Source organism: Vanacampus margaritifer, chromosome 5 (genome assembly GCF_051991255.1).
Source record: "Vanacampus margaritifer isolate UIUO_Vmar chromosome 5, RoL_Vmar_1.0, whole genome shotgun sequence".
Lineage (NCBI taxonomy): Eukaryota > Metazoa > Chordata > Actinopteri > Syngnathiformes > Syngnathidae > Vanacampus > Vanacampus margaritifer.
The window spans coordinates 9,685,665-9,710,504 of NC_135436.1; the positions used below are offsets into that span (position 1 = coordinate 9,685,665).

Here is a 24,840-nt window from a genome sequence, read left to right on the forward strand (position 1 = left end):
TTGGGTTACGTGACTGGAAGATTGCTCACTCACTAATTCAGCTCATACAAGAAGTAGTTGGAGGAATCAGATGGTGGTAGTTTTTGCTGATAAAATATTACATTTCAACTAAGTATTGTAAGGTCTTAACACTTATCTTCCTTGTTGAAAAAGGTCATACAGTTAATAAAGTCTAAACAGCGCTACAAATTTGGGGTCCTATAAGGGTGCTTTAGCAAATCCCAAAAATCTCATATGAATGTCCCAAATCAAAATATTTTCACTGGTAACACTCATTTAAAAAACATGTTCAGTTTGTTCTTTTGTTTACTTATTTGCTTTTGTGTTTTTTCATTGACTATTGTGTTTAATTTTGTTGTTGTTTTGTTTAGTTTATTTGTTTTTCCAGTTTTTTCATTTGTTGCTGCGTCGTTTTTTTGTTGTTTTGTTGCAAAACAGGACCACTGTCGTGGCTTGAAAGTGGACAGTTTTTTTTCCAGCAGCTAAAGAAACTTGTGAGGGAGATTATTATGTAAATTAGTATGATTATTATATAACAGTCCAACAAACTTAAGAGCACAGAACATTTTCAGGAATAGGAAACCACAATAACTGTTAAATGACTTCATCTATGTATCAAAATCTTGAGCCTTATTATTTTGCAAAGGCAGAATTTTTGACACAGCTCCTTATTAGCATTAGATTGTAGAAATTATTTTATGAACAGATTTACAAAAGAGAAATCTTGACCTGTTATACACCTAAAGAGGACCTATATATCATATCTATACAACAGACCATCGCAATGAAGCACTTGTTACAAAGAGCCCTTTAATGTCTTATTGTGCGTGTCGGTTGTAAAATTAACATTGTGGATGCACTTTGCCCATTTCCTCTGCATGGCTAACCTGAGCATTTTACTCACAGCATAGTGAACTAATTACAGCAGTAAACAAACACAAAAACAAAGCCTCATAACAATTTGCCTTGCTAATTTCGCAGAGACAAAAGCGTCCATTTTCATGCCCTCTGTTTTGCGATTCGGTCGGAGTGATCGCGCTGATCTGGGCTGTGTGAGGACAAGCAATCGGTTTGTTCTCTGAGCCACGAAGAGATGACCGGACTTCTCTTTGCAAAGGAAGCGGGTGCAGGAGAAGGTAGAGTGGGTGCAATTTAATCTTCATGACTGAATATATGTGATTACATCTGTGGCAGGGTGGGGGCAGCAGGAGGTGACAGCCAGTGAAATAAGAGGTGGGATGATAATGACTTGCAGCAGGACTGAAGCAGCGCATGAGATGAGATCCGCTTTTGTTCTTCATTTGGGTCACCGCTCTGATTGCTGAACACCAAATGAGTCCTGCAGGGTTTTTTTTCTTAATATGGTTGAAGCCGACTGATAAGGAACATTACACATAACGTCATAGGTGGGATTTTGTGCAGCCCTGGCATAATAATAATTAAATCATTCAAAGCAAGGGTACTTCCGATGATCCAGCAACAGCAAATAAATGTGGCACAGTGACAACAATGATACAGATCCAAATTTCAAATGCGTGACATATTTAACCCTATGTGTAGTGAGCTTGAGGGAAAAAAAGACTGTGGAAATAATTGTGAAGATATTTGCACCTTTCATGGTGGCACTGAAATAAAAACAAGAATACACTCTAAACCATGATTCTAGTCTACTGACTCTAATTAGTGCGCTCTCGAGCACACCCTCCAAGGACTCCAAAAAGTGTGGGTACTCTGAAATGCTGTTGGGTGCATATGCATATACAACAGTCAGGACCCGTCCCACCACCCGAAGGTGGCGAGAAGCTACCCTCTCGTCTACTGGGGTGAACCCCAACAGCACCAAACCCGTGGGCAATCAGTATGCCCACACCTGCTCTGCGCCTCTCACCGTGGGCAACTTCAGAGTGGAAGAGAGTCCAGCCCCTCTTGAGAGGATTGGTACCAGAGCCCACGCCGTGTGTGGAGGAGAGTCCGACTATATCTACAGTAGTGTGTTTTGTAGATTTAGAGAAGGCATTCGACCGTGTCCCTCAGGGACCCTAGTGGGGGGGTTCAGGGTACCGAGCCCCTTAATATGGGCTGTACGGTCCCTGTACGACCGGTGTCAGAGTTTGATTTGCATTGCCGGCAGTAGGCCGGATTTGTTTCCAGTAAGGGTTGGACTCCGCCAGGGCTGCCCTTTATCTGCCTCACACAACAGCTCAGGCTCCTTCCCCGCCAGAGAGGTGACATTCATTCCATGTCCCAAGAGCTAGCTTCTGTAGCCGGGGATCGGACCGGCAAAGTTCCCGCCTTTGGCTGCCACCCAGCTCGCTACGCACCCGACCTCTTTTGCCCCTCCTACAGGTGGTGAGCCCATAGGAAGGGGGACCCACGTTGCCTTTTCGGGCTAAGCCCGGCCACCAGATGCTCGCCTTCGAGCCCCACCTCAAGGCCTGGCTCCAGAGGGGGGCCCCGGTGACCTGCGTCCGAGCAAGTGAAACCGCGATCCAATATTTGTACTCGTCATAAGAGGTCAGTGAGCCATGTTTTGTCAGGTCCCTCACCTAGGACCTGTTTGCCATGGGTGACCCTGCCAGGGGCATAAAGCCCCAAATAACATAGCTCCTAGGCTCATTGGGACACGCAAACCCCTCCACCACGATAAGGTAATGACTCACGGAGGGGTTTGGAGGTACAACTGTATTCAATTTTAGACTGTAGCGGGCTATGAAGCCGAGGGATTACAGAGTAGTAAATAAATGTTGGATTGTTTGGATTGTTCAAATCAACGCAGCAATGATTCATGGGTGCTTGAAATGTATACGTAGCGTCCCGTATAAAATGCAAATGAAAGGAAAAGAGTTGTCCTAATGGTTGCACAAAACCCAGAAGACTTTTTAAAGGACTTGTATTACAATGAGAGAAAGAAGAATTGTTCTATGATGAAAGAGTGAATACAGAACATAGAGGATTCAAATTAGGTTTTAAAGAGTTATTATGTGTTGCTGTAACATGTCAATGTTATCTTAATCTTAATTAAAATGCACACAAGCTTGTTATTGTGGCACACGTGGCAGGCATACACTGTCCTGTGACTGTGATGGATTTGGAGGTGTCTACAGTACTGTATATATCAGTTCCATATTATGTCATTTCTTCCTCACTTCTCCATCTCGGTGTAGAAGACACAAACAGAGCAAATGCGCTTGTGCCGCATGGTGAAACAGAGGCAGCAAAATAACAATGTTCTTCATCCAGTGTGTCTCCATCTTTATGGAGCTTCTGCTGCCTTACCTGAGCACGGAAATGATTGATTTTCGCCGTACGGCGAAGTCCGCAAATGAGACAGAATAAGAAATAAGGAATAGTCGTCCACCTGTGGCTCCGCAAGCACAATCAGCATAAATATTCAAACACACCATGGGAGGCTCGGCATGATGCCTGGCGGGACACCTCACACACACTGCTGATCCTTCACAGATGGATGGTTTGCAATTCCATATATGAATTCTTTTTTTCTAATGAATTTTCACTGATGCTAATGCAAATTAGTGTCCAGAATTAAATATATACTTTAGAGATGAATGTACTGTATGTTGACAGGCCTGATTGCCCCATCGGAATATCTGATTGGTGAACATGAATAATTGACACAAAGTCTGTTGTTCAAGCATATTAATTTTATATACTATATTTCATTTTAAATTGCACTATGATGTCAGTCCCATCATTTAAACGAATATCTCTCTGACAGAGTCAATCAAAACTGATCATTAGTGTTGGTAAAAAAAAAAAAAAAAGATTATATGAGTGGTCAAACTATAGCGGTGAGCGGTTGTATATTTGGAAAAACGTTATGAACACGCTATATCATCACATAAAACAGATGTGTTCTGAGGTACCGAGCCACCTATAAAGTTTCTGAAGATAAGAAAAAAAGCAATATTGCAGATCAGTGATGAAAATGGCAAAAAGTTGTAGGTCAAGGACAGGCTCAAGGCACGTTTTTTTTTTTGTCACAAGGCAGGACTCTGGAAAATGGTGTCTGGTGAAACGTGACCTTGGATTCGGACTTGAGGACCAATGCTAAATAATGACTATGAAGATTATACGCATAGCAGAGCAAAGATGTAAACCTCTATATACTCTGGCAATATTAAAATCATTTTTCTAAGCATGGATGACACTACAGTATGACATAATATTTATAGAAATAACCCATCAGCTTGTCAAGCAAAATTGTTGAGAAAAGCATTCAAAAATAGCGTTTTTAATATTTAGAGGTGTTTACCACTAAAGGTATTTAAACAGAAAAGTCAATTATTTGTTTTTGTTGCATGCTGAAGACATTTAACCTTGTTTTGCAAGATGAATTCTCGCGGTATTTGTGAGTTCACAAACTCCGGAGAATACATCTTGTACCAAGCCCGTTCCACCTATCCGAACTACTGAGAGCGACATTGTGTTTGGAGCGTGATATGCAGCTAGACGAAACCAGGAACCCAGCGCTGACGGCGGGGCAAACAAACAAACCTAACATGGACGAATGGACGCTGTAATTAATTCTGTTCTTGCAGAATTTCTCACCGTTTCATTGTTGAATGCTGAACAGCAAGAGGCGCTTCGCGCGTTTTTAGATAGGGAAGATGTTCGTGCTTCCCCCCCCCCTTCGACGAAAACGAAGATGACATTTTCACCCGTCAAAACAAAGGCGCAAAATGCCGCATAGTCCAATCAGCGCGAAATATTGTACAGAATGGAATGTAACGCCATTCCTGAGCAAATCACCGTGGAGCAGGTTAGAGGACATTAGAGGACATTTGAGTTACAGATTAAAACAATTTAATAAATATGAAACAAAAGTTTAGATTTCCATCTTTTATTTCATGGTATATACATTTAAGTGTTAGACCACTCAGGACAGAACACCTTTTGTTTGAAGCCACCCACTTTTCAAGTGAACGGGCTGTGGGCCACTTTGAACCGGGCCACGGCGGGCCGCACAGTTAAAAAAACAAATAAAAAAACTTACTGTACGACCGGTTAATTGATTAGCCAAGGCTTAAAAATATTTTATTTTGAAAAGTGCACGGATTCTCTCTGTTTTACGACGGACTCTTGACACATGTCAAGATGCTAATTATCCCAGTCGCTAGTGCTAATGCTAATTGAAAGTTAGCAAAATGAGTAAAAAACAAAACTTTGCAACGGAGAAAAAGCACCAGTGATGAGACGACACAGGAGCTTATGACCAAGAAGAAGAAAAAAAGGTACATGGACTTTACAGCTACAGGTGATTCTCACGCATGACGATGGCCCGCTCTGCGGCGAGCGGCTCTTAATTTAGTATTATGGTGAGTGAGTTACTCATGGACTTTAGATTTGTTCTGTGGTGCCTTCTTATGTTGGCGCATTTAAGGAGGGCACTGCTAATTTAGTTACATAAAAATGTTACTTCACATTTATTGTTATATCTACAAAATACCCCAGTTTTTGTGTTGCTCGTATCATTCATAAGCATTACCATAGTGACCTCCCCATATTAAAGCGTTGTTGTTACCATTGTTATGGTGTTTGTGCTGCTAGTACAGGTACATTAAATACATAGTGGATTTTTGTTTGTTGTTGTAGCCTTTTATTAATCAGCCGCCGAAGTCTCCTCTTGAGGAGGACTGGACTGCTTTTTATATAGCAATTTAACTACACCATATGGTGCCCAAAGCGCTTTACAATGCCTGACATGGAGTAAATTGCATGCGCCCCCTGATCAAGTTCTTTGTTGTGTTTTGGGTCATTGTCTTGTTGCATGATTCTCAAGATTAGTTTGGATGCATGTTTCTGTAAATTGCCAGACAATTTTAAAAGACCTCAATATTAATTCTGCTGCTAACGTCACGAATTACATCATCAAAAAAGACTAGTGAGCCCGTTCCATAAGCAGCCATGCAAGCCAAAGCCATGACATTACCTTCACTATGTTTCGCAGGTGAGCTTTTGTGAGATCCTTTTTCTCCATTTATCTTTCCATCACTTTGGTCAATCCATAAAACGTTGTTCCAAAACGCTTGTGACTCATCTGTGTAGTTATTTGCAAAATACAATCTGGTCTTTCTTGCTTTTTTTTTTTCTGATGAGTGGTTTGCATCTTGTGTTATGGCCTACATACTGTATTTCCTCTATTAAAGTCTTTATTGTCACAGCCAATAACAGAACATTAATAGACAAACAAGCATTCACATTCACTGTATGGACAATTTAAAGTGTTCTATTAATCTAGCATGTATGTATTTGTGTGGGAGGAAGACAGTCAATACAAAGTTGCTCAATTTAATATTGACAATCATCTTTATAACACAAGTGTATTCCATTAGAAATGTGATACATTTATGTATTATTCCAATTGTTGCCAGGTCCACTATGAACACCCAGTAAACAATATAAAAAAGTGCCACGGTGCATACGATTAAAATAGAAACACTGCCCTAAAAGGCATGAGGAAAATGGAGGATGATAAATGTCCAACAAGGACTACAGTGTTGTATTCACATTTTAAGATGAGGAAATATGCACTACTCACAAAAAGTTAGGGATATTTGGCTTTCTGGTGAAATTTATGGAAAATGTAAAAAGTTCACACTACAGTGATATATCATGAGAGTAGGACATTTAAACAGATGGATGCACTAGTGATTTCCTCATCTCAAAACAATGGTGGGTACACCACAACAAACAAATTGCAAGGTCTCAATAATTCATCATGTGCCCTTGAGCATCAATTTAAGATTGACAACAACGTCTCATGCTGTTCACAAGTCAACTCATTGTCGGCTAAGGCACAGCATCCCACTCTTCTTAAAGGGCGGCCTTCAGGTCATTGAGGTTCTGGGGTGCAGCGTTTCCAGCTTCTACACGGCGACTGAGCTGATCCCACAGCTTTTGAATAGGATTGAGGTCTGGAGAAAGTGCAGGCCATTCCATTTGAGTTACACTCCAACAGCCGTTCCCTGATGATGCCACCTCCATGAGCTGAAGCATTGTTGTTTGGGAATTCTCGTTGGAGAACAGCAACTTGTGCAAAAAGTACTAAAATATTTAACAGTTGGACATGTGCGTTCAAAAGCTTAGAGAAGGTCACATTAAGTTCACCTGTAAAGGTTTGAATGCAATTTAGGATCGTCCTAAAATTTCACCTCAAAGCCAAATATCCCTTCTTCTTTTTTTTAGTAGTGTATATTGTAAACATGTGCTGTTCTACAGATTGCATATGCGCAGTAATTTTTCAGGTGTTATTTTCACCTCTATGTATGACTGAAAGTCCCAAAAGTTTCCCAAGCAATCAAATGGATCATTCTCTCTATTTCTGTGCTTTAATTACCTTTTCTATTGATATGGCATGACACATATAAAAATATACTTGCCCTCTTAGCCCCACCCAAATACCTGTATAAGATTATATGCTTTGAGCCGTATTTATTTTTGCCCATGAATTTCCCCCTACGCAAAAGTTAATGACATATTGCATATTGTACTTTGTGATTGCCATGATGGGCATGCAATCGGCACACTGAAAAGCCCTTGTCACGTTCACGATAACAAGCTATGATTATGCAAGACTTGCCAAACTGAACTTTTAATGTCAGCAGTGTGTTGCCAACTGACACGTTCTCTGCATATTTTAATGCATATATGGCTCAAAGCAAGCGCCAGGAGTCTGTTTGGCTCCCAAAATTCTTAACTGGTAATCGAATCTGTGTGTCAGCGTGACCAGATTGCACTTGACATTCCACCCTCCATACATCTTTTAATTCTTTTCCTCTCTCCGTTCCCCTGATCCATGTGATGACTCAGGAAAAGTGCATGTCTTGTAAAATAAAGTGGATGTGAAGAAGATGCGAGGAGGCAGATGAAATGGAAAGTAGGGTCGAAATTAAAAGTGGTGTGATAAGTGAGCATGTGAATGCTTGTGCCGGGGTGTTGAAGCTATGATACATGGAGGGAGTGACACGTTTCCTCTGATCAGGGCTGTGGACGTGACCGGGCAAAAAAATGGTTTGCCTGCAGGCAAACACACGGAGCCTCAAAGTTGTCTACCTTTGCTACTGTCACAACCACCCACACGCACACACGCACACACCCACCCCTCTGGTGTTTCCTCTTCACTACTGCATATCCTTCCATCACTTCAAGGACTTCAGGAATATTGTTGTCATTCCAACACATATTTCCACATGATATGACACGAAACACGATACCCAAGTTTTGAGGGCTTAAGTCAGAACGAAAGTAAGAATTCTCACTTTAAAGTCAGAATCCTGCCAAACTTAATTTTTTCTCTCTTCACTGGCCCTAATTATCTTCCGTATTAGCCTAATCAGAACCAAGACGTGAAAATAAAGTCTTGTTTTGGGATGCAGAAAGAAATTTTGGATGACATATGAAGTGCATATTGGAGCGTTCACACATGACGTGCAAAATATTTCATTGACGGGTTGCATTATATAACTATAACTATTTGCTATTCATATGGACTAAAAAGCAAATGCTCCAGCTATTTCTGCTGACTTTTTGGTTTGCAAATAACACACCCTGGTTAATAAAATTCATCTTGTCTTCTAGTTCATATCATTATTAGTTGTTTTTTTCTAACACAAGTAAGGTTTGTATTTATATTCTTTACTAGTTTCAGCGCTCGCTGCCAGCTACGTTCATCATCAGCTGATGGGAAAAAATAAAAAAGACAGCAGTCAGCTGACAGCTTCTGCGGAAGTTGGCAGCGGACACAGAAACTAGTAATGAAGGTAAATACTTCTTAGGAAAGAAAAATAATAATGATGATAATACAATTGACGTAATTTTGCGAAAGTAGTGAAACAAGTTTGTATTATAAACATTAGCCTTTGTACGTGTGGCCTCATACTTTATGTAGCACAAAAAACGTCAGTAATTAGAGATAATGTAACCACGTGTATATAATTAAAAGGTATTATACTATTGAGGTGTGTCTATAGCAGGAGTGTCCAAACTTTGACTTCCGAGTAGCACATACAAAAAAATAGAAAGACACAAGGGCCACTTTTTTTTTTTTTTTACTTGAACTTATTTATTAAACACGGTAAAATCAATGAAGCAATTATACATTATTGATATAATGTAGGTATTTTTGAAGAAGAAAAAAAACTGCTACTGCTAAAGGTCATAAGGCAAATAGATTTTTATTTAGGATTTATTTTTTTTAGGTTTTGGGTCATCCCTGTGTGCCACTCTAATAGATCCGCCTCGCCACTGAGCAGCATCTGAATTCCAACTCAACATTCTGAACCACAACAAGAACAATCTGTAGTAAACTGACCACACTTGAGAACCATTCATGTTGTTTTCATCATTAATGATGTTTTCACAAATTGGACCTTGACACTAAGCAGCAAATGGATGAAACCATTTTTGTTTCTGAAACTAAATCTCTAGTGTTACAAACAAAAAATTATTCAGTTACTATTTTAGATGTAGATTTATGTGCATCTTTGCAAACAAAACAAGAATAAGCTGCTGGGATAATGGATAGATGAATTTTACAATGGAGCAAATACTGTACTTTTTCACGGTACGAGGTATGCTTTGCAAATGACTGGCAACCAGTCCAGGGAGTACCCTGCCTCTCACCCGAAGTCCGATGGGATAGGCTCCAACACACCGGTGAACCCTCGTAAGAAGTGGTGTAGAAGATGGATGAGTGGATTTACTTCAGTTTGAGTCACATAGTATTATAAAACAGTAAGTGCCTAAATGTTATCCCAATATACTTTGAGTTTTAAAAATATATATTTTAAATAAATTACTGTTTTGCATTCTTTATGAAGCTGTTTTGAAATACTACCCCCCCTTACAAGACACATTTGGTGCATTTGCACAATGGATCGGGATCAGACCAATATCACCAATACCAGCTTGAATTGGACTCAGCATTATATCGTGAAGGAAATTGGTGGCATTCAACATCAGCACTTACTGTTTAGTATATTTCTTTATGTGAAGTTCTATAGCCAATTTGAGTCCACAAGTCCAGACCCAGTGAGCGTGTTTGATGCATATTAAGACATTTGAAGAAATGTTATGCTGGAGATCTATGACAAATCAATTTTAAAGTAATATACTGTATTAGTTGTGTGCTTCTGAATTCTTATTGGTGCAACAATCGCCACTAATCAAGGAAAGTGACATGTTGTTAGAACGCCCATTTTGAGGGATTGTGGTGCCATTGTTATTTATTTAGGTTTTTAAATGCCATCAACGGGCGTCACGGTGACTGGTTAGCACGTCCGGCTCCCAGTGCAGAGGACGAGAGATCGAGTCCGGGCTTCGGCCTTCCTGGGTGGAGTTTGCATGTTCTCCCTGTGCTTGCGTGGGTTTTCTCTGGGTACTCCGGTTTCCTCCCACATTCCAAAGACATGCATTAATTGAACACTCCAAATTGTCCATAGGTGTAATTGTGAGTGTGGATGGTTGTTGGTCTCTGTGTGCCCTGCGATTGGCTGGGATAGGCTCCAGCACCCCGTGACCCTATTTGTGAGGACAAGCGGTTAAGAAATTGGATGGATAGATGGAAATGCCATTAACAACAAATGTATGAGACATAATAAAAAGTCTTTATTATTCCTCTTAGTTTAGTTTTCTTGAGCACCTTTTTTTTTAGCTAGAATTTCACAGTGATCAAAACACTTATTTAAATAATTTCATAAATAAGCATGACACATCAAGTACAATTATATAAAGAAATGTATAATAACATTTGCGTACTGAGGAGTGATGAGAAGTAACACAAATATCTAAATTCAAACAATGTCAACACCCAATTAAGCAAATCAGATCAATGTGATGAAGACTTTTAGGAACAATGCAAAGTAAATTACGTTAAATTTGCAGTGTTTTTTTTTTATGACACTGACTAATGTGGGTACTAAATATTACACAGACGGTACTTCAGTAATAGTCGCTTGGCGATGACAAAGTTAAAATTGTGGCAAAAGGCTAATAATTACAATAATATTGCATTTTATCTTGGCACTTAATTATTCAAACAGATCAGGCAGTACTGATAATGGAAAACTATTCTAAGTACCTGAAATACATTCAAGCAATTAATTAAATATAATAGATAATCCCAGCAGTTGCAAACACTGTGAGCTGTGCAGTATGCTGGACAAAACTGAAAAAAAAAAGTAGTTTCCTATCCCTATAAAATGGCATGCAGCTCTCTTGAGCGTACGTGCTATGAAAATTAACAGTCAGACTTCCTGTCCAGGCTGGACCAGTTCCACACATTAGATCGCTAACACGTTCGGCACTTTTTGATCTGAAGGCGCATGGTATGATCATTTGAAGAAAATTGAGGGGCAACCCATCTCAAAATAAAAAAAAAAAAAAAAAGGGGGCCACAAGGGAAGCCAGAGGACACTTCAAATTCAGCTCAGACTGAATCGGCCAGTGGGAACCTCTCACTAGTGCGGGATGGAATGATATGAGGGGAAAGGGATGGGCTGCCCATCTTGATGAGGATATATTCCCTTGTGGCTTCTCTTGGTTCATTTCATACTGGGTGGCCATGTTACATATTCAGGAGATACTGTACATCCATCGTTTCTCCACTGTTTACTTTAGATGTACTTCAAGTGTCTTCGTGCCACCCTTCACATGACTATTGAAAATGTGACCGGCTCTGGCAAAAGGGTCCTGATGGGTCAAAAAATAAAAATTGAGATTGTCATGTATTCTAATTCGACACTCTATTCCCATTAAAATGATATATATAATACATGGATGTACCTCAAAAATTGACTGTTACAGCAATTTTAATGTTGGCAGGTTGAAACCCCAAAGTTTTGGTCCTTGCAGCTTTCAAATGTCTATTGCAACCAATAGCGTAGGAAAAAAGATATTGATCCCAAAATTTTCAGGAACTGTAAAAAAAAAAAAAAATCTATGGGAAGTCAATTCCAACTATAGGTAAAAACATTATTTGAGTTTTAGACCCTTTAAAAGTTTTTGAAATTTGACCTCTCAACAGTTGACATATCATGAGCAACTTTGAAGAGCACATTAAGCTTGCACTTCATCTTTTGAGGAATCATCAGACAAAGTTTGGTTCTTTCATTGTTGACACCTGTGATATTTTCTTATTTAAATGAGGTCATATTACCGCAGTGGGAAATTTGATTTAATAATTTTGTCATTTGGTGTGGCCTGTGAAAAGTAAGTTTATTGATAAATTATCATGGGGATGTTATATCTGAAATGCGAAAGAGCACAAGACTTTACATACTGTACAGTATTTACAAGTCTCTCAAAATATGGGCATTAATTTGATTTAAATTTCATCCCACTTAAGAGTAAAAAGTGGAAATTTGTGGCGATATTCTGCGACTCAGGCAGACGGTTCAGTTGTGATGTGTCAATGAAGTGGCGTGTATGGCATCCCAAGAAATTGACGACATCGAGGAGTGATCAAAACATGACATTATTTACAATAAATCATTCATTACATTAGGGTTAGGGTTTATTTAATAACTTTTACACTCATCCCTGCTTGGCGTGAATTTCGCCCTATTCAATAAGACATGCTTGAGTGCATGAATACATTCATATAAATTAATAGTAGAAATAGACTCGTTAAAGAACGACATGCCGGAATTGAAGATGATCTGTTGGGATTATAAACCAATTGGCCGCGATTGATAACGACATTCACTTCTGCTGCTTTGTTATGACTTATGTCTTCTGTTCACTTTCGTGCTGAAGGATCACATTATGGTGTATTTCAACTTTTTTGGGTTGCTATGTCCATTTATATAAATCATTTGTGAAGTGACATTAGCGACGAGGAACTCTGGGTTATTTTGAGGCAGGTTTCAGACTAGGGCGGCTAGCTGAAGTGTATGTTTTAATGGTTACTTATTTTCATACACTTCTATTATAATTTGTACTTTTGTGCTGCTGGGAAATGAAAATAGAGACGCCAAAGAGGCTATTTTGGGAAAACTAAATGTTGCCGACATGTGGACACTTTTGTCGGAGCGGGTCACAAATTATCTTCTTTTTTTCTTTTTTTTTTTTTAAACCTTCATTTAAAATATTCCTATTCCTAAACTATATGCTCCTGCAAACCTGGGCCAAGTACTGTAGGCTTGTCCATTGCCTCAGATCATGAAGTCAAAATAAAATGTAAAATATGATTTGGCCCATATTCAGTTTTTCAAGGGCTGAGAAATCAGCTACAGACAGCAGCTTCATCAGCCAATAGGAATACCCAAAGCATGGAAGCCGTGGGAGTGGAGTGCTGTTCAGATATCAGTGGTGATGACAGGCGTCACCCCGTGAATGAGCAAAGTGGGGCCCAGGTCATGAGTCAGCAGCTCCAGCTGGTGCAAGTAAGAATTGTAGCGACGAGTGTCAGCTGGTGGGCGGGGCAAGTACAAGAAGCGCACAGCAGGTGGAGGTTGGGCCTGGTCTAGGATCAGCTGATTGACAGCTGACAGGTAGTCATCAGACAACAGTGTGGTGTTGCTGGGGAAGCTGTTGACGTAATCGTACTCATCCTCCTCTTCGTCTTTTGCCAGCTTCTTCTCTTCCTTGATGGTATCGGGGGACTGTGATGATTGCCTCTTGTCCCCTTCACCTTGGCGCTGCCAGTGTAGCGCCACCTGTTGGTCCCAGGGCACGGGATAGATTTGAGCTTTGATTCTTAATTCTTTCAGCAGCTGCCCTAGCTTCTCCTCTAAGCCTCTCACGCTGCGCCCTTCCTCCACGCAAAGGAAGAGCCGAAGCGTAGCTTTACGCCAGGCTCGGACCATATTGAGAATGCAAGCTAGCTGCAGCAAAAACAGAGAGCAGGTATCCACGTAGCTTGAGCTGTCTGGACGCAGAAGATTGACTGGCCAAACGTCGACATACACAAAACCTTTCCCTGGAGAAGAAGAGGCCGCTGACAGAGCCTGTGCTCGGTCAAAACTGTTGAAATGACGGGCCAAGACCACATTCTTCAGCATCTTCATGGCATCTGCAATGATGGCTACATACTCCCGGGGCCCCAAAACTTTCCCGTCATGCACGTCATTGGCAGCCCTGTTACTGGACCGAAGGGAAGTAAAATGGAACGGAGTTGGGCGCTGCTCAAGATCATGAGAGAGGCACGAAAGATCTGTGGAGTGATTTGTGGAGAGTTTGTCCTTTGGGAGGCTGTCATCATAAAAACCCAGGACAAGAGTGTTGGGGCGCATCCCACCTGGAAGGTAGAGATGGAATTAATGAGTCAGAGAGACAAGATGATTTGTTTCAAAACAAAACAAGTGCCAACATTTCGCTGATCAATTAGTAGGTTGGCTAGAAATTGATCTGTCACTCAAATCCCTTAAGATACTCAACCCCATGTAATGGAAATGAATTAAAACACATATGTTGTGTCCAAATTTGTAAGCTGCGTCCACTAAAGGCTGAATTTGAGAGCCACATGCCATACGACCGTATGTCCAAATTTATGCGGCGTTCAAATCTATTCTTCAAATCTGGCCTTCGTTTCTATGCAGATGGGCCCTGAGTGAAGGCTGCTTCAGAGCACACTTGAGCTCCCACTCAGCTGTAGAATAGATTTTAAAATTCTGCTACTGGTCTATAAATCACTGTATGGTTTGGGTCCTGATTACATGAAAGCTGCGCAATGCAGGAATTTGAATTCTGAATTGCTACTGCCACGTGTGGCCGAAAAATGAAACTGCACACTCCCTTCTTACATACTGCGCTCATGACGTCACATCCGCAGACAAAGGGCAGGAAATTCAAACCTGAATCCTGTCTGAAAACTATTTGTCAAAGGCTTGCAAGAATAACCGTTGTGAACAGCTCAAGTGTTAATCTGCTAATTAGAACATGTGTCAGTCATAAATGGTGAAATAAAAAGTGTATTGTAAAAATATTTTAGGGCAGATTCCTCAGAGTAGATTTAAAGAAATGCAGATTCAATATAAATCCAGTAGGGCTCTGAGATCTACAGACTTGGGTCAACTAGTGGAACCCAGAGTTCAAAGCAAACATGGTGAAGCTGCATTTAGCTATTGAGCTGCACACAAATCGAATAAGCTGCCCAAAAAAGTGAAGCCAGCCCAGAGTGTAAATAAACACTTTTAAATCCATACACTCTCATTTCGTTTCTTTAATCTTAAATGTTTTTAAAATTTTCGGTAAATTTATTTTAACGTTGTCAATGTATGTTCTTTTAGTAATTTTTGTGAGCTACTTTTGTTTTCTCTGCTGTTTGTGCTGCTAGTACAGGTACATAAAAATACATAGTGAATTTGTGTTTTGCAGGTTTTGGATGTTCCCGCCCCCTAGCACACCTGATTCATATAGTCAGCTCATTAGCATGCCTGATAACGATCCTGATCTTTAGTATCAGGTGTGTAGGTAGGCGGAAACATCTAAAATCTGAAGGACTCCGGACCTCGAGGACCGGAATTGGTTAACTCTGGTCTATGCAAATATAACTCAGCATAATTTTCAAGTTAAAGAATAATTGGAAAGTTTTTAAAGAAACCCCCCATGATAACAGTGTTTTGTTTTCAAAAATAATAATGTTGATTTTTTAGAATTAAATCCAAATTATTATGCAGAGCAGTGTTTCAAGAAATTTTACAAATTGTGAAGAACAAAAAGTGTGTCTACAAAAAAAATCAAAACAAGAACAAATATTAAGCAAAGATGTGTTTCTGTAAAATGTGTTAATTTGTGGAATAATTTTGGAACTAACCTGAAAAGATGTCAGTCACTTGCTGAATTAAAAAAATTGTTAAAAAGAAAAGTTCAAAAAAATTACTTACATCAGTCATGAGCTGTTAAAAATGTATCTATGCTGTAATTTCTTTGCATGTATCAGTGTGAGTGTATTTAAAAAATTGTATATGTGACTATGAGGATATGATTTATAAATGTATTATGCTATATGTCTATTAATTTAATCTAAATATGTGGCTGGGGAAATGTGCGTATGTTAAAAGTGCACTTGTATGTATGATTAGGTTTATACATTTCCTTTTGTTGAAATACATTACCTTATCATTTTATCAACATAAAACAAATAAGGGGTAGGACTAGATACGTTTTTAAACTTCCTCCTACCCCTTTTTAACATATAAACTCTTTTCTTTCTTCCTATTCTTGTTTTCTTTTTTACTTCAATTTATATTTTAGACTTGTAATGTGTTTCTTTGTGTTCATATGTTCAATAAAAACCAAAAAACATCTGAAAATAGTTATTTGTTGAATTTACATCATTAGGAGATTTTATTTGCTGAAGTCAAAAGGGATTAGCCTTAAATCAAATTGTGTATAGGCCACTTCACACTGTTTTTTTTCCCTGTGTTCATACTGTAAAGAAAGAATTTGGTTGTGAAGTTGGTAGTGACTACTAATGACCTGAACTAAAACATCCACAAATTGTGTTTGGGGTTGCACACCCAGATATGCCCAAAACAGGTTGATTCTTTTTTCTTTTCTTTTTTTAGTTTTAAAAAAAAGAGAAAAAAAAAAGAAGAATCCAGCGGAGCCTGTGGGTGAGGAAGATAAGGCAAGTGTACGTCGTAAACAGTTCCACAAAGAAGATACCAAGAAGCAAAAGGAGCTACTTCTTTTTTAGAGTCCTGATTTCATCATCACGGTGAGTTAAGTTTGAGTAAATGCCTGTCTGAAAAGACTACACTTCACCGTCAAAAGCCCACATCTGTGCCATTTATCCAGCCTTCTTGCTTGGATAACAGGAAAAGAGCATCTGTCTGCTATAACAGATTTGAAGTCAAACTGCATCAGTCACCAAAAGAACTACTAAAAGTGCTGGTCAGAAAATTTGCATTTGATGGAAAAGTCAACTTATTTGTTTCAAAAAGTGATACTAATTATGTTACATTAGCTCACCGCACACATTGTGAAATATTTCAAGCCTTTATTTGTTTCGATTTTGATGATAATCACAGAAAGACACAAATGCAAAACAACGGCTGAGGTTTTCCTCAGCCTTCAAATGGTCTCAGTCTGGTTAAGTTGGCTTCAGACCCATGACTGCTGATTTGACGGGAGCGTCTCCGCTGGGCTAAGGAGAAAAAAAAAAACAGGTGTGTTGCACAGTTCTCTCAAGTCCTCTTTTCAGATGAAAGTCAATTTGGAATTTCATTTGGAAATAAAGGTCTCCAGTGTCTGGAGAAACACAAAAGTCCAGTGTGAAGTTTCCAAAGTCAGGAATGGTTTGGGGAGCCATGTCATTTGCTGGTGTGGCTCATTGGCTTTGGTCAAGTCCACGATCAACACAGCTATCTACAATGAAAGTTTTCATGCTTCCACCTGCATACAAGCTTTTTGGAGATAATGATTTGATTTTCCAGCAGGATTTGGCACCTGCCCCCAAAAAAGTCACAGCTACCAATATCTGCTTTAATAGCCATTGAAAATTGATGTATTTTCAAGAGGAAGACAAGGGAACAGAAACCTTGAAATGAGAATGATCTAAACGCTGACTTCAAAGCAACTTGGGCAACAATAGCATCTTAACTAAAGGCTGATCATCCCTTGATACTGTTATTAATGTAAAAGGCAGCCCAACATAGTCCTGACGGCTTACGCTTTTTAGAAGGACAACACTTCTGTTTGAGATCCTTTATTGTTGGTCACATGAAATATTCAAATTTTGTGAAACACTGCATTTTTTATTTGTGTGTCTTTTTCCGATAAACATCAAAATTGAAACAAATAAGGGCTTGGAACATTTCACTTAATGTAACATGCAAGTTTCACTTTTTCAAACAAATTACTGAAATAAATGGACTTTCCCTCAATATTCAAATTTTCTGACCAGCACCTGTTCCCAATGGTGTTCTCAAAGCTATGGTAGTCTGTAAGCCTTTAGGATATATCTCTGATGACCATACTGTGTAATACATTTGCCCTGTTTAATCTTACTTAGTGGTGACAGTGGCCAACACTTTTTTTTCATACCAGAAAGAAAATGTGGACAATTTGTACTAATAGTGACACTGACCTAGTCCAGAGATGAACAGAAGGTGCTGGATTCCATGACGCACTGAATCCGCCAGAGTCAGGTTGACGAAGGCCTTGATATTGAGATGGTCCACCAGGGACAGCCAGGAGGCATACTGGGATTGTAGAGGGTCAGAGGGTAATGTGTCTGTGAGTGAGGATGGGGGAAGACAAACAGAGACGTCAGTCAAAAGCATAAGATGCAGAATCAGTCACTTTTAAAGGCTACAGGGCACAAATAGCCTGAAAATAATGCAGGCGTATAGAAGTAACTAAGCAGACCTCTTAAGTTCCATCTGTGTGTGTGAATAACTGCCATATTTCTCAACACCAAGTGCCTGCTCAAATGAGAGAAGGGCTCTTTATCAGCTAATGAAAATATCATTCCTCCCTTTTGTGCTCAGGCAACACTCAGGCAATTTTGATTATGAACTATTCATTCAGGGCCAACCCCATGGCCCGCATGAAATTAAAATAAATCTGAATGAAGAAGAAGGCTTCAACATATGTACATTCTCAAGATTACACAATTCAAAGTTAACATGAAATGCAAGAATCCAAGGACACAAGTAAAACTAAAACAGTACATATTGTAGATACAGTATAGTATATTATAAGCACTGTCTAAAAATTCATGAAAAACAAGAGACGATGAACAAATATGAATTAATGCAGTAAAAAGTGTGGCCCCGGATGCATATAGAAAGTACGCACATTTAACCTTGAAGGGGAAAGTAACAGTGGGAAGTGTGTTCACAGCAAAGTTGTGTTTGGTGGTATCTCTGGAATATATATTTTTAAAGATGCAGATATATTGCTGCCTAAAATTTTTTTATTTGAATTTGACAGATCGTCTCTGAAACAAAAACATATTTATCATCTTACTGAGGTCTCCAAGTTGGACATGTCCCAGCACGTACAGTCCACTCTTTTTAATGTCGTTGATGAAGGTGATGAGGCCCACACTGCTTCGAGGGTTGGAGACCATCAGCAGAACTTGGGGCCTCCAGAACTTGACGTGATCCTTCCTCACATCCAGCATAAGCAAATACTTGCGTACCTGGATGCAACAAGGAAAACACAGAAAATATTTTTTTCACACCCCTTACTACTACTACTACTACTTTGAATAGGGACAGATGCCACAACATAGACAAATGAAAAACAATCTCAATGCACGTGTCGTACATCAACTTTGGTATCTAAAAGAGAGAATTACCAGAATTATTAACTCATTCACTGCCATTGACGGCTATAGACGTCAAAAAATCATTTAAACTATTTCTATTAGTTTCACATTTTTTTCCACTTTTGTTAACAAGAGTATGAAAACCTAGGACTTTTTTTTTTATTGTACATTTAGAACAGATTAATCGTGAGTTAACTAGTGAAGTCATGCGATTAATTACAATAAAAAAAATTAATCGTCTGACATCCCTAATTTTTTAAAAATATTTTCTTTCTTTTTTATTAGGGTCATCAGGCGATTAAAATCTTTAATTGTAATTAATCACATAACTTCACTAGTTAATCAAAAATGTTATATCTGTTCTAGATGTACATCTATAGTCGTCAATACTAGTGAATGAGTTAAGACTCACATCTACAAACTTTCAGGTCAGGAATGTTGCTGAATGCTTGCTTGCCTAACCAATTTCCAACCCTATTACCATGACATTGCTTTCAACAATTACACATTTTCATGCTTGCATCAACATAAAAGCAACAACAGTCTTAGAGGTGGCGACCAACTGCCTCCACTCATCTACTCATCTGTCTTCTTTATCTTCCCATTTTCTTCGGTCTTCTCATCCATCAGGCTATCATCATTTCTGTCTCTTCAGTCTCATCCATCACTTCATTTGCTCAATCACTCATCCTTCTCTCCATGCTTATATTCTGTCTCCATCTATTTCTTTACTTGATACCATCGGCGTCAGTTTGCCTTTTTTGTCGCTAAGTCTTTCCTTAACACTGTTGTCAGCAGCTTGTTATCTTCTAGTGTTTTGTTGTTGTTGTTGTGAGCGCTTCTGTCTCAATTTCTTGCTGCAATGCCATCTAGCTGGTATTCTGCCAAACCCTTTACAGTGGTTATAACATACTGCTACACACCTGTGAAATGTGCTGTTTTCGCAATAAAAAAATTGGAGAAGATTAAAAGCACAATAATAGACAAGTACAATTCATTTGAGAAATACAATTAAATCATTTCTGGGTAAGAGAAGGATGTCCTGTAAGTGTGCACTTGGGATGGTTGTAATAATTAGTTTAAGGGGAAGTCAGCCCCCTAAAAATTTTTTTTTAAATGACAATAATATGTTCTATGCAAAACCACTAGTCCAAATACTGTATTCTGGTAAATAATGTGTTAGTGAAATATGAGTTAAGCAGCAATAAGCTGAAGTTTAGCTCCGGAAAATAAGTGAGCTGTGATTGGTCGTTGCCTGAGCCCTGAGCAACATTGATGTCATCTTCAGTCGACAGCAAGTGGCAAAATGGCCGCCCCCTGAGATGGATAAAAACGGCTGGATTTTGCTTCATAACTCACAATCTAGTAATCAGAATGTCATATTTAGACTATTGAAGTCACATATAACATATTATTGCCAAGAAATGTTTAAGGTTGACTTCCCCTTAAAACATTGTTAGGACTCAGATTTTTGTTTCCTATAATGTTGCAAAATGCCAATCCCTACGGCTTTCATGATATTTAATAGTTGGAAGGTGTTTAATGACTACTATTTAACAAACATTCAAATGTGAATGATTCCTACCAATCACAGACATACACCCAAAGAAAAGAGGTCATTAATCGATTTTCATCCAATAAGGAAAAGATCATTTTTAGTTGAATAGCAAATATATTTGTTCACATTAAAAGTTCAACATTTCTGAAATAGATCATACATTTTTACATCACAAAAACATGTCAACTTGTTGATTTCCATTTGCCGTAAAAAGCAAACATGTTGCCTCTACTGCTATGCCCAAGTGTACTGTAATCATTTGAATTGTTGAACTGCCCTGTGTGAGAGAAAAAGCAAAGAAGGGAGGAGGAGGTAGATGATAGGAAGGGAGGCGTCTGTGTGAAGGGAAGAAAAGGAAAGGGAGGAGGGGCAAGGAAGAAAAGTGCAATAAGTTGAGTGCTTGTAATAATGTTCCGCCTCTTGACAAACTGCTCGCCAACCCAACCACCCCAAATCGCCTTGGCAACAGGCCTAGCTGGCAACAGAGCTGCCTCACCTTGAGAGCAACAGGCCCGCCTATAGAGGACATAGCGAATTGTATGATATAAACTTATGTACGAGTGCGCTTGTACAAGTGCAGCACTTCATTGAGGGAAATATATGCAGCGTGTATCAGTAAGTTCTGATATAAAAATGATCGATGGCTGCACAACAATGAATGGGCATGAATTTGGAGGGACAGCATTTGATGTGTGTGTTGTTGTCTGCTGCATACACTTGGCTTGGGGAGCCAATAGTCCGTGTGTCTCAATAAACATTTTAAATAGATTGCTTGGCAAGAACAGCTTTTTTTTAGGTTGAGGGGGTGAGATTTTAGTTGCTGTAATAATGATGTGGCAGTGCTGTGTGCGTGTGTGCGCGCGTGAGTGTGTGGTCTTATTTTTGTTACATAGTGGGGCCAACATTTCGGGATTTCACAGAGTTGTGGGGCCCACCTGTCCATGTAGGGCCATTTTGCTGGGCCCCACAAGTTTAGACCTCTTTTTGAGGGTCAAGACTAGGTTAAGGTTGAGGTCAGGGTAAGGAATATGGGTAGGCAATCATTTTTGATGGTTGGGGTTAGGAGAAGGGGCTAGGAAATGCATTATGTCAATGAGATGGCCCCACAAAGATAGTAAAACAAACTTGCGTGTGTGTGTGTGTGTTTGAAACCTGGTGGAAAATTAGAGCCTGGCTGATGTAGCCCCAGCTGGAGGTGGGACTGAGGTAGTGAATCAGCAGAAGCAGCAGCAGCATGAAGGCGATACTGGCCGAGGCGTAGATGGAGTTGATGAGAAACATCATGACAGCACAGCCCACGATGCCCAACACGCACGTATGCCAGGTGAAGTAACGAAAAGTGGGCCTGGGAAAGAAACAAAGTCCCTCTTTAGTGAATCACAACTACTGTTTTCTAAATCATTGATTCTTCAGATATATATTCCTTGTTTTTCTAAATAGAGGAAGTCAACCCAATTTTTTTCTTTACAATAAATTATATTCCGCACCACTAGTCTAAACACGTTATTCTGATTAATACTGTGTTTGTGGAATGTAAGTCAAGGAGCAAAATCCATCTGTTTTTATCCATTTCAGGGGGCGGACATTTTGCCACTTGCTGTTGACTGAAAATGTCACAACCAATCACGGCTCACCTGTTTTCTGAAGCTGAGAAATTATTGGTCATGCAGAAGGTGCATTGAGAGAGCACACGCACACCCGCACATAAAAAAAATAAGAAAAAGAAAAAAGCCTTCTGTATGCTCTAGCATAAAAACAAAAAAAAGGTCCTGACCTGTACCCACTGATGTGCCACAGAGGTTCACTACTTCAAACTTTGCTTTTATGTCTTGACCACACCTTAGCCCCTTCTTCAACCTTCTGGAGAGGTGTGTAATAACGATAAAAGCTCACCCTTCCCGCCCCACCAATCCATTTTGTCTTTCTGTTTCATTATGAGCACAATGCTACCTCTATACAATTACCTCTCTCTCACCCCATCACCTGTCTGTGGTTCTCCAGCAGCTGATGTCACTTTGCTGACACTACAAAAGTACCCTAAGAGAATCACTGCCAATCAGGGAATTAAAATAGACGACTAGACTTGGACATTTGCCCAGAATCACGTCATAATTATGGTAAAGCTAAGACAGAAATTTCATCCTTAGGAGTACACGCACGCACACACATGCGCGCACACACATGCGCGCACACACGCACACGCACACACGCACACACACACACACGCACACACACACACACACACACACACACACACACACACACACACACACACACACACACATTGTTAGTGTACGAGACATTACGTCAGCCAACAAAAGATACTGAATGACCTTAAGCAAAAATTGACAGATTTCCATATATTCCCTTTAAAATAGCAGGACTGGCAGTTAAGAAATTAAAATAGAAAGTTTGTTGAACACAGTATTTACATAATCTGTTACAGATTACTCAATATGGCAAACTAGTGACAGAAACAGAAATTAGAGCAGCTACCTCAGTCAAAATGTTTAAATTATGACTTAAATCTTATTTTTGTTATACAGCATTTAGTTTTAAACTGTAAAAAATGTACTGTAGGCCTGTTTTAAAAAAAATGTTGCTACAGTTACCTCGAAAAAGTTACTTAAGTTACTTTATGTACAGTGGTCCCTCGCTACTTTGTGGTTCCCTTATCGCGGATTCACTATATCGCGGATTTGTATTTGGGTCCAAAATTCATATATTACGAGGTTTATCTTAGATTGTACTTCGCCATATCGCGGATTTTTCAGAGATTATTAATCTACAGTTTATCAAATGCACAGAAACTTTAACAAATAGATATAAAAGCTAGTTCCGTGTTTTAAAAGGAACCCCGACTGTCATGACAAGTTTGCTCTATATTATTTATTTGTATGGTGTTTCTAACGTAACAATGAGATTCATTTTTCAAAAATCATTTCCAGTTTAATACATTTTGTAGAATTTTTTGGGGGGACGCCATTGTTATTTACGTCGCAATGCATTCAGTGCGTAGTGACGAAGAATGGCGGCTGGCTCTCTGCCAAGCAATGTGAAAGAAAGCAAGTTAAGCCTCGTAGCGTTCCTAAAGAAACAACATGCGATCAGGTCACCCACGCCGTGTTCTCGTTATTCACTAGACACATTCAAGAGTTTTGATAGTCCCTTTAGAAACATAACGGAGACTTACCTTGCTTTCTTTATGGGCGTTTCACATAGCTGCCAGAGAGACAGCCGCCATTCTACGTCACTACGCACTGGACAGCAACGAGACTCACTCCGATAATGACAAGGGGGGTCCTAGCATGTTTGATGGAGAATTTGCCCAGCTTTTCAATTTGAAGATGGGGACTTTGATAGATTTGTGGATGAAGACTGATAAAAAAAAAAAACTGTGAGTACATTGTTAAATAGTTGAATAAAGTACAACTGAACTCAATGTTTTGCTCCCGTTACTGGTTTAAAACATATGGTATCATGCATGCTACCGTTTGCTTTAGCATGCATGCACCCAATAATGCGGGGCTTTTTGTGTACCCATCCAACCCCCCTCCCTCGTTCTCCTTCACTCTCTCTTGGCTTGGTGACTTGGCCTCTGTTTTTTACCCACACACAACGCTGTTACAAAGGTAATGGGTAACTGTGCCTAACGCTTTGAAGTCTGCACTTGACTGGCTCCACCACCCAGGTTGCGTTCTGCAAGCAGTCGCAGTAGACTTTTGGTGGTACCCTTCCGTGGGAAGCCTGTACGTGATCTGAACTCGCTCCGCCATCCTGAACAAAGAGAACCTCAAGGCTGCATGTTTTTTTTGTTTAGTTGATACCTCTACTTTCTTTTTCTTCTCCTCCTGCCTCACTTTTTCTCCAATTTTTTCACCTCGTGCTCTACCTTGCTCATTCGTCACCTCCCAGGCTTCAAGTTTGAGCTTCTGGCGAGAGTATGTGCTACTATGCGATTGCCATGGACATAGAATTGGTGCATACCAAAATTGGAGATTACAATGGGCTTTGAACAGTTTGCCTAGCATAAATGAGACCA

The 24,840-nt window shown here is 39.6% G+C and overlaps 1 protein-coding gene across 3 annotated transcripts in view; it reads right to left on the bottom strand.

Annotated features, from left to right (window-relative positions):
* Positions 1–10,604: 10,604 nt before the first annotated feature.
* LOC144052377 (solute carrier family 12 member 9) overlaps positions 10,605–24,840 on the bottom strand; it is a 62,084-nt gene continuing 47,848 nt past the window's right edge. The window contains exons 10-14 of one of the 3 annotated variants that reach the window (XR_013294210.1): positions 21,951–22,143; positions 18,937–19,111; positions 18,053–18,199; positions 11,803–14,257; positions 10,605–11,709 (exon numbers count right to left, since the gene is read on the bottom strand). Coding sequence is in view for 2 of the 3 variants with exons in the window: in XM_077566374.1 (XP_077422500.1) it covers positions 13,317–14,257; positions 18,053–18,199; positions 18,937–19,111; positions 21,951–22,143 (1,456 nt within the window). In the remaining variant the exon portion in view is untranslated. Of the gene's footprint in view, positions 14,258–16,970; positions 17,111–18,052; positions 18,200–18,936; positions 19,112–21,950; positions 22,144–24,840 lie in introns of those variants that run through there. The other 2 variants (XM_077566374.1, XM_077566375.1) reach the window with 2 other exon arrangements.